The sequence below is a fragment of the Pelophylax lessonae genome (genome assembly GCF_965119305.1).
Source record: "Pelophylax lessonae genome assembly, chromosome: 11".
In the NCBI taxonomy this organism is placed as follows: domain Eukaryota; kingdom Metazoa; phylum Chordata; class Amphibia; order Anura; family Ranidae; genus Pelophylax; species Pelophylax lessonae.
The window spans coordinates 163,308,259-163,323,673 of NC_138778.1; the positions used below are offsets into that span (position 1 = coordinate 163,308,259).

General features: G+C 38.9%; 1 protein-coding gene across 1 annotated transcript in view; it reads right to left on the reverse strand.

Moving 5' to 3' along the window:
* Positions 1-15,415, reverse strand: part of LOC309567461 (uncharacterized protein) — a gene marked incomplete at its 5' end in the record, with an annotated part of 127,977 nt that overhangs the window by 41,913 nt on the left and 70,649 nt on the right. The window contains 5 exons of the mRNA XM_082272850.1: positions 4,884-5,009; positions 7,694-7,855; positions 8,935-9,091; positions 11,370-11,452; positions 12,207-12,665. Coding sequence (XP_082128976.1) covers positions 4,884-5,009; positions 7,694-7,855; positions 8,935-9,091; positions 11,370-11,452; positions 12,207-12,665 — 987 coding nt within the window. The remainder of the gene's footprint in view (positions 1-4,883; positions 5,010-7,693; positions 7,856-8,934; positions 9,092-11,369; positions 11,453-12,206; positions 12,666-15,415) is intronic.

Below are 15,415 nucleotides of genomic sequence, written 5' to 3' on the forward strand. Positions count from 1 at the left end.
GTCTTCTGTAGTTGATTCAGCTGCGGGATTGGGGCACCACCAGTACAGAGCTTGCTCAGGAATGGCAGCAGGTAGGTGTGAGTGCATCTGCACCCACAGTGAGGAAAAGACTTTTGGAGAATGGCCTGGTGTCAAGAAGGCCAGCAAAGAAGCCACTTCTCTCCAGGAAAAACATCAGGGACTGACTGATATTCGAGGACTGGGGTAAAGTAATTTTCTCTGATAAATCCCCTTTCCGATTGTTTGGGGCATCCGGAAAAAACCTTGTCCAGAGAAGAAACGGTGAGCGCTACCATCAGTCCTGTGTCATGCCAATAGTAAATCATCCTGAGACAATTCATGTGTAGGGTTGCTTCTCAGCCAAGGGAGTGGGCTCACTCACACTTTGCCTGGTACAAAAACATCCTCCAAGTGCAACTTCTCCCAACCATCCAAGAACAGCTTGGTGACGAACAATGCCTTTTCCAGCATGATGGAGCACCTTGCCATAAGGCTAAAGTGATAACTAAGTGGCTTGGGGAACAAAACATGGACATTTCTGGTCCATGGCCAGGAAACTCCCCAGACCTTAATCCCATTGAGAACATGTGGTCAATCCTCAAGAGGCGGATGTACAAAAAAAAAACCTCAGAAATTCTGAGAAACTCCAGGCATTGATTATGCAAGAAAGGGCTACCGTCAGTCAGGATGTGGCCTAGAAGTTGATTGACAACATGCCGGGGTGAATTGCAGAGGTCTTGAAAATGAAGGGTTAACACTGCAAATATTGACTCTTTGCATTGACATGTAGTTGTCAATAAAAGTCTATGACCCTTATGAAATGCTTGTAATTAGACTTCAGTATACCATAGTAACATCTAATAAGATCTAAGGCAGCAGACTTTGTGAAAATTATTATTTGAGTCATTCTCAAAACTTTTGACTACTGCTGTACAGTCCAGTTTTCAACGGTGCTTAAAGTGGAACTTCACTCTTTTAATCAACATTGATTATGTTTAAACCTCATGCTGCTAGCACTAGTAAATTGATAGGAAAGTATATAATATTTACGTGTTTTAAACCTTTTTTTCACATTTCTTTAGTTACTTCCTGGTTCCTTGTCTAGGCAATTGATGTCATACATCCCAGGAGTCTTCAGGAGGAGAGGAGGAGGGGCTTTGTCTGCTAAGCACACTCTCCTGCATACATGCTTGAGCTAAGGGCAGATGGGTTCCAGGAAGTAAATGCTACATTAATCACCTGCCCTTACTCAAGATGGCCATGATCAGAAATGCTAGGGGGTGTTTTTCACAGTGATTTATCAACAAAAATAAAACATGGAGACATGGATGGATGGGGGAGTTTCCTTTGAATATTAAAAATGAATAAAATAGTGTTTTTGGTTTTTGGTGCTCAGATGCTGTAAAGCTCCTTTTTTGAAGTGATTGTAAATGATCACTTTGTACAACAACCCATTCAGTTTAAAATCGAAATGGAAGGCATTTCTGTATAGAAATTAAACTTTTTATTATAAGTACCCTTTTATAAGTGATGCAATATCTTCTGATCTCAGCTGCATAACAGCTGGGGGAGGAGAAGCTGCAGTGCACTGAACTCCCCAGTGACTTTGCAGGGGTAGGGAAGAGGGGCCTGTCCAGATAATTCTAATCATTGGAAGAACGCAGGCTGAGTTCCTAGTATTGCTAGAGAATGATAACTTTCCTGCTTAGTGTGGTCAGTTTTTAAAAGGAAAGCAGAGGGATTGTAAGGAACTCCAGTGATTTCATTACAAAGATAGCAATACAATTAGAATACATTCTCATACAAGTACATGGTACGGCAAGCACAAATATGAATATGAAAAGTTGGGTTTACATATTCTTTAATGACGTGTCTCTAAACCTTTTATCAGTTGCGGCACCCTTGAAAATGATGCACAACCTTAAGGCTAAAATGTAAAAAAAGAAATGTATAGTCTTACATATTGCAGCAACACCTACACACGTAGGACACCCAACATTATAGGCGAATAATTCTTCTCCCTCATTTTCTCTCACTCATTCAGCTAGATTGACCTGAGTGCTGATAGATAGAGACGCGGGAGTGGGAAACAAGAACGTCCATAGATGCCCGATGTCCTCCCTATCAGCCCGTGATGTCATCCATTGTTAGGAAGCTGGCATTTGGCTTATAGGGTGCACAAGGTTGTAATGGTACACAATAAAAACTTTGTTGCTTTGTAGCTTTGTGTTACCAAAAAAAAAAAGCCAAGCTGCGGCCACCTTGTTGACAGTTTTTGGGCAATTTGGAGCCATTGTTCAGATATTTTGCCAAGATCCCCCCAAAGAACCCAGAAGGCACCCCAGGGTGCCACAGCACCCTGATTAACCACTTCAGCTCCAGAAGGTGTTATCCCCTTAATGACCAGGTAATTTTTTGCGATTTGGCACTGCGTTACTTTAATGAAAAATTGCGCGGACGTGCGACGTTATACCCAAATACAATTAATTTTTCCCACAAATAGAGCTTTCTTTTGGTGGTATTTGATCACCTCTGCGGTTTTTAGATTTTGCGCTATAAACGAAAAAAAGAGCGACAATTTAGAAAAAAACGCCATATTTTTTACTTTCTTCTATAAAACATTCCCAATAAAAAAAATTAAAAAAAAAAAATTAAAAAATCTAATTTTTTTTATCAGTTTAGGCCAATTTGTATTCTGCTACATATTTTTGGTAAAAAAAATCCCAAAAAGCGTATTTTAATTGGTTTGCGCAAAAGTTATAGCGTTTATAAACTATGGGATAGATTTTTGGAATTTTTATTTATTTTTTTGTTTTTATTAGTAATGGCAGCAATCAGCATTTTTTAGTGGGACTGCGACATTGCGGCGGACAGATCGGGCCCCTAACTGACATTTTTGACACACTTTGGGGACCAGTGACATCACTACAGTAATCAGTGCTAAATAATATGCACTGTTACTGTATAAATGACACTGGCAGGGAAGGAGTTAACACTGGGGGTGATCAAAGGGGTTAATGTGTGCCTAAATGTAATTACTAACTGTGGGGGGGGGGGGTTAAGGGTCTGTTACAGGCACAGAGAGATCGGGGGTTTCAGCTTAGCTGAAACTTCTGCTCTCTCCCTGCCTGTCTGACAGAAGACTCACCTGCTTTGTTTACATAAGCAGGCAGGTCTTCTGTCAGTTTATCTGAGGATCGCGGGAGGCCGGAGTCACTCAAAAGGCTCTGTCTGTATCAGGTGATGGATTGGGGACAGTGGAAGAAAGGGATCAAACAGCCTTTTTACACAATACGGATGATTAACCACAGTGAGTATAACAAAGCATGCTTTACTGCATATACAGCCTGATTTTACTGTTATGGGTTTAGTAACACTTTAATTCTATTGGCAGATACAGTATAATTTACTACCTTAATACAATCAAACCTGAAGTTCACAGAGGATATGAGTGTATGAGTATATATGTCTGTGACTTATGAGTTGTTCCTGTTTGCTACACCAATAAAGAGGCTCTTCGGCCCCATTCACACCTTAGCATTTTGTAGCTTAAAGCTTGAAGCTCCAAAATGCTGGAGGAGAAAAAAATAAATTATTCTCCATGGATATGCTTCACATCTCCACTCCAAGTCGCCTGAAGCCAAACGCCTGAAGCTCAAAAAAGTTCTGGTGCTTTTTTGTAGCTCAAATCAGGCAGATTTGTGCGCATTCGCACGTTTTGTCGCACGTTTTTGCGCGATGTTCTGCTCAAATGAAAAAATAAAAAAAATAAAATAGTAAGAGTATAAATAAATGTAAATACACAAATAATAGAAATCATCATAAACAAATAGAAAAAAAAGTAATGTAATAATGCATAAATTGATAATAATTAACAATTAACCTTAAAAAAGTAAATAAATTATTATTATTATTATTATTATTATTATTATTATTATTATTATTATTATTATCATTAATATTAATAGAACATTTTAAATAAACACTCAAACCCAAACTAAAGAATAAAAATAAATTCATAATAATAATAATGTATTTATTTATTTTGTATTTATTTTGGGTTGGGGTGTTTAGTTATTAATTATTTTTTAAACATAGGCGTAAAGGTTAGAGGTTTTTTTATGTATTTATTATTACTTAGTATTAATTAATTTCATTTATTTATTATTTTTTATGATCATTTATTTTTTTGTGTATTTATTTCACATTTATCTATTTTTTTTTTTTTTTTGTATTATTAGTGTTAGTAGTATTAGTAGTAGTATTCATAGTATTAGTAGCATTAGAATTAGTAGTATTAGCAGTATTAGTATTCATTTTAGTCGTAATAGTAGTATTATTCGTGGCATTAGTAGCATTAGTATTAGTACTATTAGTAAAAAAATTATTAGTAGTAGTAACAACCTAACCCTAACAAACAAAATAAAATTAAGAAATAAATAACCCTAACCCCAACTCCTAATCCTAACCCTAACCTAACCTTAATTCTAACCCCTTACCCTAATGAAAAAATAATAATAATAATAAATTAATCATATTTTTTTAAAAAAATAATAATAAAAACTAATGGAGAAGCTAAAAAAGCTGAAATACCTAACAACAAATGCTGCAACAGATAATCATTTTCTCTATTGGCTAATAAAAAAAATACCAAAGCTCAAAAATGGTGTAAAAAAATGTCGCGCATAAAAACATGGCAAAATCGTGCAAAAAGAGCTGGAAAATTGCTCAAAGACGCTGCGCTCAGGTGTTAATGCAACATTAAAGTCCATCAGTAAACCACCAAGTCAGGAAATATGCTTTGACGTTAATAAATAATACAGTTTTCTTGGCCTATTAAACGGGATTTGTGTGTAGATGTTTATATTATTGTTCAGATTTACCATTGTCAGCAGAGACTGGAGCTCAGTCTCTAAGCCTTGGAAGGAACGTCTCAGGTCAGAGATTTCACTCTTGCTTGTCTGCACTTGTTCCACGTTAGCTGAAAGTTCCTTCTTCAGCTCATTACTCTAAAATATAATAATAAATGTGTTTATTATGGTGGTGCATCTATGGTCAAAATGAAAAAAAAAAATCACATTGTCATTTCCACATTGTATTTTATTATTTCCAGTCTACTCCAGCTCCGGAAAGTTTTACCCCCTTCGTGACCAGGCACTGAGGATTGCATGACACTGAGGATTGCGTAGTCATGCGCTGCACGCAAACAACATTTATATCTTTTTTTTTTTTTCACACACAAATAGAGCTTTCTTTTGGTGGTATTTGATCACCTCTATGTTTTTTTTTTTAATTTTTTATTATATAATTGAAAAAAGACCGACAATTTTGGGAAAAAAACAATATTTGTTACTTTCTTCTATAACATATCCCATTAAAAAATAAAAATAAAAAAAACAAATATTTTGATACATTTTGGCCAAAATGTATTATGCTACATGTCTTTGGTTAAAAAAAAAATCCCAAAAAGTATATATTGATTGGTTGGTGTGAAAGTTATAGCGTCTACACACTATTAAGTTTACAGGAGTTCTTATTTATTTATTTTTATTTTTTTATACTAGTAATGATGGCAATCAGCAACTTTTAACGGGACTGTGATAGTGCGGTGGATAATCTGACACTAACTGGCACTGGGGGGGAGGGGGGGGACTCACTAACTGCCACTGACCTCACCAGTAACATTATTACAGTGATTAGTGCTAATAATATGCACTGTCACTGTACTAATGATACTGGGCAGGAAGGGGTTAACATCTCGCGTTATCAAGGGGTTAAATGTGTGCCTAACAAGTGTTTATATGTGTACTGTGTGCTGCTTTTACTGGGGATCTAGTTGTTTTCATTCCCTGCTTAGCAGGGATGAACAAACAATGAGATCCCCTGTCACGGAATGCAATCCCTATGATTAAGCTCCAAGGGGTAGAGTGAAACACATTGGGATGTGACCTGGCTGAGTCCGGGCTGAGGCTGCCATTTACCTCACGTCATGCACATGGGTGTGCTTCATGATGTGCGGGTGATGGATCTTTTCCGTTGACATTGCTGCAGCTTGGAGCTAGGATGAGCTCCCTGTCCCAGCCTGCATTAACAGCGGTCTATTCGGACTTTACCTCTCTACCTGAGCAGCAACTAAATTTAGTATTTTTGGGACACAGCAATAACACACACTCAGTCCATGTGCAATTGGAAGAACTTGTATTGAAGTCATGGAAAAACAGTTTGCAACAAGCCCGACGGAACGAAGCCCAGCAGGGAACACTCATGAATGACAGCATTGTGTAGGAGAGCAGGTCTCAGCCAAACTGACAATGTCTGTCTTGAGGGGTGTAATGCCACCTGGACGGCCCAAGCCCAAGTGGGAAGGTTTCAAAGAAGAGTGGCGGATCCCTAAGCTTTCCCTACTGCTTATAATGTCCCTGACCCTACATTACCCACACGCTAAAATGTACGCCAAACCCAGGAGCCAGGGTCTTAAATAGACTCCTGAACCATAACAGGCCCCATGCCCTCAACATGGTGTGGGTGCTTTGGGGCAGGGGAGCTCTGGTCAGTGATGTCACATGGGGCGGTGCCACCAGGTGACGTCGCCAGGTGGCCATGCCCCTTACCTACCTAACTAATTGTTAAACAGTGGAGCAGATAGTCGGCAGTTAGCCTTTGTCATGGGCAGATCATTTTTTTTTCCGGATCCAGCAGTGGTGGCGGGCCTCATGATTGACGATGGATCTACATCAGGGTTATTAGGAAGAGGCTCTTGCCTCTGTCATGTCCTCATGTTGAGAGTATGTGGCCTGGTATGGTTCGGGGGGGGGGGGGCGCTCATTAGTCTTACCCTTTCCTGACCTGCCAGGCTTCATGCTCAGATAAAGGTCTTGTATGGATCTTTTTTTTTAAAATGTTGGCATGGGGTTCCCTTAGAAACGAAACCAGATCCAAAGTGTCTGGTATGGAGTAGGGGGGACCCCCACTCATTTTTTTTTTTTTTTTACACTTTTGTTTGTATTTCCAGCAAAGGTAAGATTGGCAAAAATTTCATTTATTTTCTTTATAAATGTCAGTTTTGCTGAAGCAGGTTCTATACATGGTACATATGCTCCACTTTACAGACAGACTAAGGGAACCCCCTCCCCAGGCACTATATTTAAAGGAAATTTTCATTTTTATTGTTTCACTTTAAGCATCATTAAAAGCACTGCACCTGAAAAAAATATCTTTTTTGAAAAAAAAAAATATTACATTGGTAGATGTCCCCTAGGGCAGTACCCAGACCCCAATACCCTTTTTATGGCCAATAACTTGCATACAAGCCTTTAAAATGGGGACTTTTTATTTTTAAAGTTTGGGTCCTATACTCTATTAAAAAGAGTTTGCGGCTCAGGTTCGAACTTTTTACATGTTCGGGAGTTCTGGTGTGACCTGAACAGGAGGTTATTCCGCCCAACTCTAATCAGGATATTAAAAAGGGAAAATGGTGCCATGATGACCACACTCATCTATGTGTCTGATCTTTGTATTCTGGGTTGTTTCTATTGCCACATGAATAAAATCAGTTTGGGAACCAAATTACCAGTTATTTCAGAGTAGACCATAATTGAAGAACTAAATTACTAGCAAAAATATTTTTTTATCCAACTGCAGATCTATCTACAAGGGTGTAGACACTTCAGTATTTAAAATAGCTCCATCTTACCTTTTGTGTAAACCAAGCCTCAGCATCCTTACGGTTCTTCGCAGCCAGAGCTTCATAGTTACCTCTCATGTCATTCAATATCTTAGTGAGGTCTATTGCTGGAGCAGCATCCATCTCTACATTGACATTACCGGCAGCACTGCTTCTAGCAACTTGTGCTTCCTAGGTATTGGTAGAAAAGTTTTTTTCTATATCAAAAATTCACATCAAATCTATTTGTACTTAATTTAAGATAGAGGCCCTGAAAATGAATACCCATACATAACTCTTGTCTACAAAAATTGGGACAAATAAAAATGGAGCTGTTGCTATGGCCTCCAACCAAATAGTATATGCAATATTTCTCACTGCAGGGTAGTTAATAAAAGTAGATAGGTTGTTATGCAGAATGGGCTCATTGCCCTTTGCTCATGTTTTAAAGAAGGCACATACAATATGCATATTTGGCTATCTATGGTGAGATTTTGGTTTGTTCACACAAACAACTTTATTAGTAACCTTGTGGTATCAAAGTCATCCTATTGAATTTGACTAAATAAACTGAGCCCATATGTTACACATTTTTTGGTAAAGGCTGTCAAACTGATTAGCCAAATTATTCAATGGTTATCTTGCGTGCAATGATGGCCATTAGTCAAAATTATTTAATGGTTATGTTGCTTACAATGATGGCCTGGATATGGAATATCCAGGTGACGAACAATAATTTAGTGAATCGCATATGACAGAAGCATGCACATTCATATCATCTAAGCGTGCAGGATTCTGTATTGTGCAGGCACTACCCACTCTAGTCTTATCTATAGGAACAATGTAAATCATATATAAAATATATTTTCCTGATCTACTGTAGCTATCCATATCAGCTCAGGATCACCTACTGTATGTAGGCCATTTTTGCTATTTTCTCATGTCTCCTTCACAGTTCCTATTGGCCACTGAGGCTGCCCATTATTGTGATGAACCTATAGAAATGTGTCAGGTCAGGACCTAGTAGCAAGCAATTCTACCAAGAAGCATAGTAGCCCCACCAGAAGCATGGCATATAGGAGAACCACTGGATCCTGAAAACTACAGAAGGGTGCCTCCATTTTAGACCTGTCAGCAGCATTTAGCATGCTTAAAGTGATAGCCTTAGAGCTTTTATTGATCATTTATGCTTTACAGCATGTGTACCCCTCTCCAAAGGTGTCTTTCATATATTAGATATCTATTAAGCATTATTCCAGCATACTGCTTACTTTCTCATGATTCTTCTTCAAGTAGGCCAACTCTTCATGCAAGCTCTCAAACTTTGTTTCAAAGTCTCCTCTAAAAAGTGTAAGGTCATCTAGAACTTTTCGGAGCCCATGAATATCAGATTCCACACTGTGGTGGAGAGCCAGTTCAGTCTCATACCTTTGGGAAATACAAATAAAATACATTTTAGATGAGGCCACATTCCAAAGTATATATCATAAACCAGTTTTTATAGACTCAGTTGGGTTTATCTGTGTTTTTTTAACAATGTAAGTACAGGAAAATACCTTTTGATATGGCAGAAATCCAGTGAACTCTTAACCACTTAAGCCCCAGGCCTATTTTTCACACTCGGCGTTTACAAGTTAAAATCATTTTTTTGCTAGAAAATTACTTAAAACCCCCAAACATTATATATATTTTTTTCAGAGACTCTAGAGAATAAAATGGAGATTATTGCAATATTTTTTATCACACCATATTTGCGCAGCGGTCTTCCAAACGCAATTGTTTTGGAAAAAGAAAACACTTTTTTGAATTAAAAAATAAGAATCCAGTAAAGTTAGCCCAATGTGAAAGATAATGTTACGCCGAATAAATAGATACCCAACATGTCATGCTTCAAAATTGCGCATGCTCACGGAATGGCGACAAACTTTTGTACTTAAAAATCCCATAGGCGACACTTTAAAAATTTCTACAGGTTACGATCTTAGAGCTACAGAGGAGGTCTAGGGCTCAAATTATTGCTCTCGCTCTAACGATCGCGGCGATACCTCACATGTGTGGTTTGAACACCGTTTACATATGTGGGGGGTGTTTCCGTATGCGTTCGCTTCTGCACGCGAGCTAACGGGGACAGGGCGCTTTAATTTTTTTTTTTTTACTATTTATTTTATTTATTATTTTTTATTTTTACACCGTTTAAAAAAAAAAAAAAAATGTGATAATTTATAATACTATTACAAGGAAAGTAAACATTCCTTGTAATAGAAATAGGCGTGACAGGACCTCTTTTTTGTGAGATCTGGGGTCAAAAAGTCCTCAGATCTCACAAGTACACTAAAAGATGAAAAAAAAAATAATAATAAAATGAAAAAAAAAATGGGGCCTTTAAACCGGTTGCTAGGCAACAACGTTTGCCGTCGCTCCGGTCCTCCAAGACCATAGAGTCGAGCGAGGGCAAGCTTGCCCTTACTCGACATCCTGTCTGTGAGGATCCGGGACCGGATCGTTTTCCCCGCTGCCGGTGGGTCCGGTAAGCGGGGAAAAGTACCAGGATGCGGCAGGAGGGGGGGCACCTCTTCCGCCGCCCCGGAAGGGGGATCCCGCGGCGAATCTACCCATCTCGGAAAGCCGCCCGCCCGCAGTTTAAAAAATACCAGTGTTATGGCAGCTATCTGCTGCCATAACACCGGTATTTAGGTTTAAACTGCCGACGTAAATAGTCGTTGGGCGGTCGTTAAGTGGTTAACTGAGTACATATGTAGAAAGATGATCCGCACACCAGTAGTTACTCTTAAAAAATCTTCATCTTTATTCAGGAACCACAGAACACAACTGCTGATAAGACTGGTCTTATCAGCAGTTGTGTTCTGTGGTTCCTGAATAAAGATGAAGATTTTTTAAGAGCAACTACTGGTGTGCGGATCATCTTTCAACAAATTAACTCCTAATGTCATGTTTGGACTGACCACACTGTGGCTTTTCTTCACAATTGTCCTAACCAGTGTTGGCAGCCCTGCCTGCTAATCTACATATCTACACCTAAATCCCCCATCCCACTTCCTATGCACACGTTGATTTACAAAGTGTTTCCCAGCAACACATGCTGCTGCTTTGACTCCCAAGAGTCTGCTTATGCAGTGTGTGTAGAGAAAGGGCTCTTGGGAGATGTAGTTCAGGTGGTGTGCAAATGTCAATAACAACTGACCTTTCAGCAGTTTCCCCTGCAAGGATTTTATAAACTTGATGATGACATCATAGTGATATGGTCTAGAGTGGGAGAGGAAGATTTGGAGGTAAATTTCTGTAATGATGGGAAATACTCTTCAAGATCTTTGGATTTGTATATCGCATTAAAAATAGTAGGAATCAGTCCCAAATAATTAAAAAAAAAATTCCAACATTGAAAGCCAACAAAAAACAAATGCAGAGAGGTCTGTTAAATTAATATAAAAAAAAATAATAATGTTTTAAAGGGTTCTTTATTCTTTATTATAAGAGACGTAATAAAGGTAAACATTCTTCAACCAGTGATGGGACTAATGAGTTTTTGAGACATAATCAGAATGGAAATGAGTAAAATTGGACATTGGTCTTCAAGTAAGGAAGCTCTGGTTGACAAGGTTGGATTTTGCATTTTATCTTTATCACTTGTTCAAATACATCATTTGTAGAAATAATACTTTAACATTATAATGAACAACTGACTTACTTTACTCTGAAGTCATCGGCTGCCAGTCTGGCATTGTCAATTTCCAGGACAATTTGAGAGTTCTTAATGTTAGCAGCCAAGAGCTAGTAGAAAAAACAGTTTATTTGTATTACTTATATGCCGTGATACCTACAGGTGATAAACAGTTTTTCATCATAGTATTGTCGAAAAAATAACAGCAAAATTCTGATGAATGAATATTAATGTTTGGAATATTTGCATAAATCATCTTTAGTTCACAGCAGAATTGTTTTACATATAAATGAAAATAATAAAAATAAAAAATAAAAAAAGGCAACTATAAATAATACCGTTTTGTAACCTATTCTTTAGTCTTGATGGCTATAAAGAAGCAAGCAAATAATCACCTTTTTGTCAAATCTAATTATCTAAGACCTATATGTAACATTAGTTTTGGAATATCAATTGTAGTCCCTGTTGTGTTGGTTCGTGATTATAGGCTTTTCTTCGATTTAAAAAAAAATATATATATATTTAAAGTGTACATATCACCAAAATTATAATAAGAGTAGGGTATGGTTAAAGCCCTTACAAAATAATTTCATGCTCCCTTCACTTCCTGTCCTAGAGAAACAACAGGAAATTAGAACAAATCTCTCCAGAGTTCCCATCTTAGAGAGGTGTCTTTAACATGGAATTCCACATTTCTCTATGCTTCCTGAGCCTAAACTGTTTAAATAAAGAAGGTAAATGCTCTGTCTTTCTTTTTCAAGTGTTCAAATTAGTTATTATTAATGTGCTTTATCTAATTATCATTTTTCATTAGTAATTAATGAGGTCGTTAGACATGTATTTAGAAGTACATCCATAATTTACCTTGCTTCTCAAGCCATTGATGATGTCATAGTATTTGCTGTAATCTTTGACTGCAGAGCCAGTTCCAATACTAACTTGCTTGTCATACCAACTACGGATCTTGATCTCCAGCTCGGTGTTGGCTGCTTCCAGGGCCCTGACTTTTTCTAGGTAAGCAGCCAGGCGGTCATTTAGATTTTGCATGGTTTCTTTTTCACTTCCAGACAGGAAACCAAAGCTTCTGGATTCTGCATCTCCATATCCAACAGAAGAGCCAAAAGAAAAACCACTGCTGGATCCACCACCAAAGCCTCCACCAAGGTCTCCACTAAAACCTGCACTAAGATTTCCAGCAAAGCTAGGTCGAAAGCCACCACCACCACCCAAACCAAGCCCAACACCACTTCTAAAATTTGCAGCCTGAGGAGTTTCAAGGTTATGGCTATAGAAGGTCATGGCTGGTGTGTTGGAGGGCTTGTTCTGTCACACAGAATGTGTAGGAAGCAAAAAAGGACAGACCTGTGGACCTCTTTCTCTCTCTCTATATATACATACACATATATGTATTTATGTATATAGGGTGCAGTGGGTGTTTTATTTTCGATATGAACTTCCTCCTAGAGTTTTGTTCTCAGCCTAGTCAACACCTGTTTGTCACCTACTATGATGGAGTGTGTTTAAACTTACATAAATGATGCAGCCCTTGGGCTGTTTGTCACATATAAACTGGGGTAGGCAAATTCCTCTTTCCTAAGAAGTTTGTTCTTCAATCCTTCTATCTCATTTGCCATCGGCATCATGGTATGAAGCTGTAGATCATGCTCAGGCCTTGTACGCTGAGCACTGACGATGACCCCTGAGTCTCACCACACAGCATCCCAACACTAAATCTGCCTATATTTGTGCCTATGAACATATATTTATTTCATTGCCATTAATTAAAGAAATTACAATTCAATTCAATACAATTCAAAATGTGCACAATTTTCACAAATCTTACTGTTTACCATTTTACTGTTATGTGGGCTCACTGTGCACCTCACTGTGCAGTGCATTCCAGATCCAAAACAGTTTGATCTTTATGTGCATGGCACAGACCCCCTATATAGACAATCCTAAAACAAGCAGTTAATGACTCTCCCTTACACATAGTGGTACCTTATACAGGTAGTACAACACACATTCCCTCAAAACATCAGTTCTATTCCTCCAGCTGTACTGGTCATGCTAAGCCCTCTTTGAAGGTTACTTTTTTATGGATTGATGATACAGTCATGCAGTTTCTGGCCCGGTCTGTCTATCATGCACTCAGCCAGGGAAGGAAGGGGTGACGGGGGGTGCTGAGATAGGAATTAGTTGAGGAAAGTCAGATTATAGACTTGTTCACGCCACATCCATGGAGCTCCATTGAGCAAGAGCTAAAGGCTGCAGTTTAATAGCTTAAGATAAAAGGCAGCTGCAGTAGCAATAATAATAATAATAATAATAATGAAAGTTTTTAATATTACTTAAAGGGTTACTAAACCCAGGACCCTACATTTATATTGAAGAGATCACTTCAGATATCAGCCAGAGTAATCATTGCTCAGGTCTGGAACATTCTATAGGCATCACAGGCCTATAGGGATAAGAGATCACTTCAGATATTAGCCAGAGTAATCATTGCTCAGTTCTGGAACATTCTATAGGCATCACAGACATCTAGGGATAAGAGATCACTTCCGATATCAGCCAGAGTAATCATTGCTCAGTTGTAGAACATTCTATAGGCATCACAGACCTCCAGGAATAAGAGATCACTTCAGATATCAGCCAGAGTAATCATTGCTCAGTTGTAGAACATTCTATAGGCATCACAGACACCTAGGAATAAGAGATCACTTCAGATATCAGCCAGAGTAATAATTTCTCAGTTCTGGAACATTCTATAGGCATCACAGACCTCTAAGAATAAGAGATCACTTCAGATATCAGCCAGAGTAATCATTGCTCAGTTGTAGAACATTCTATAGGCATCACAGACCTCTAGGAATAAGAGATCACTTCAGATAACAGCCAGAGTAATCATTGCTCAGTTCTGGAACATTCTATAGGCATCACAGACCTCTAGAAATAGGAGATCACTTCAGATTTCAGCAAGAGTAATCATCACTCAGTTCTGGAACATTCTATAGGCATCACAGACCTATAGAAATAGAGATCACTTCAGATATCAGCCAGAGTATTCATTGCTCAGTTGTGGAACATTTTATAAGCATCACAGATCATCCATTATAGATTACATCAGATAGTAAGAGTATTGATAATGGGTCACTTGCGTACATCTATAACCACAACAGCTCATCTATAGGGCTATCAATTACATCATATCAGGTCATTAAGTATCTATTGGTCAGTTGCGTATACCCTATATTGATCTGTAGCAACATCATGTCCAAAAGGCCAACGCTCACAGGCCATGAAAAGAGGGCAAGCAGCCTCTGTCCAATGTGAAAAGTGGTGGTCACAGTCGACATAGTGCATCCTCTGCAGACGGGGCACGCCCGTCCTTTATTTCTGGTGCTGCCCGTGCTATTCAGTCACAACATGTGGAAGAGTTGGTGGAGTGGATCAATAAGCCGTCCTCATCCTCCTCTTCCTCTGACAGTTTGCCTTCCACTGCAGCTGCCAAAGCGGCCTGTTCCACAGGCTCCTTCTCCACAGCTACTCCTTCAGTCGCCCCACCATCATTCACGGAGGAGTCACCTGAACTATTTGATCATAGTGTCAGTGACATGCTCCTGGAGGATGCGCAGCAATTTGAAAGCTGTGATGTTGTTTCCCAGGTTGATGAAGGGAATAATGTGAGCCTAGAGAGAGGGGGTGAAAATAACGGACAAGACACCAGCAGTCATGTTGCTACAGCTAAAGCATATTGCCAAGTTTGCTCCAGTGATGAGGAAGGAGGGATGATGAGGTCACTGACTGTACTTGGGTGCCTGACAGGATAGAGGAGGAGGAGGAGGAGGGGGAGGATGAGGAGGACGCACAACTCCAATGAGACAGGATGTGCTCCATGGGCTGCCACAGCAGTAGCCAACCTATTGCATCACAGCACAGAGCTCCACAGGTGCAGGGTGCTGCAAAATCCCCACGGACTCCAAAAGGTTCATTAGTGTGGGCTTTTTTAGCACCTGTGCAGTAGACTGCAGCGTTGCTGTTTGCAGCATCTGTTTAAAGCGGATCAAGCG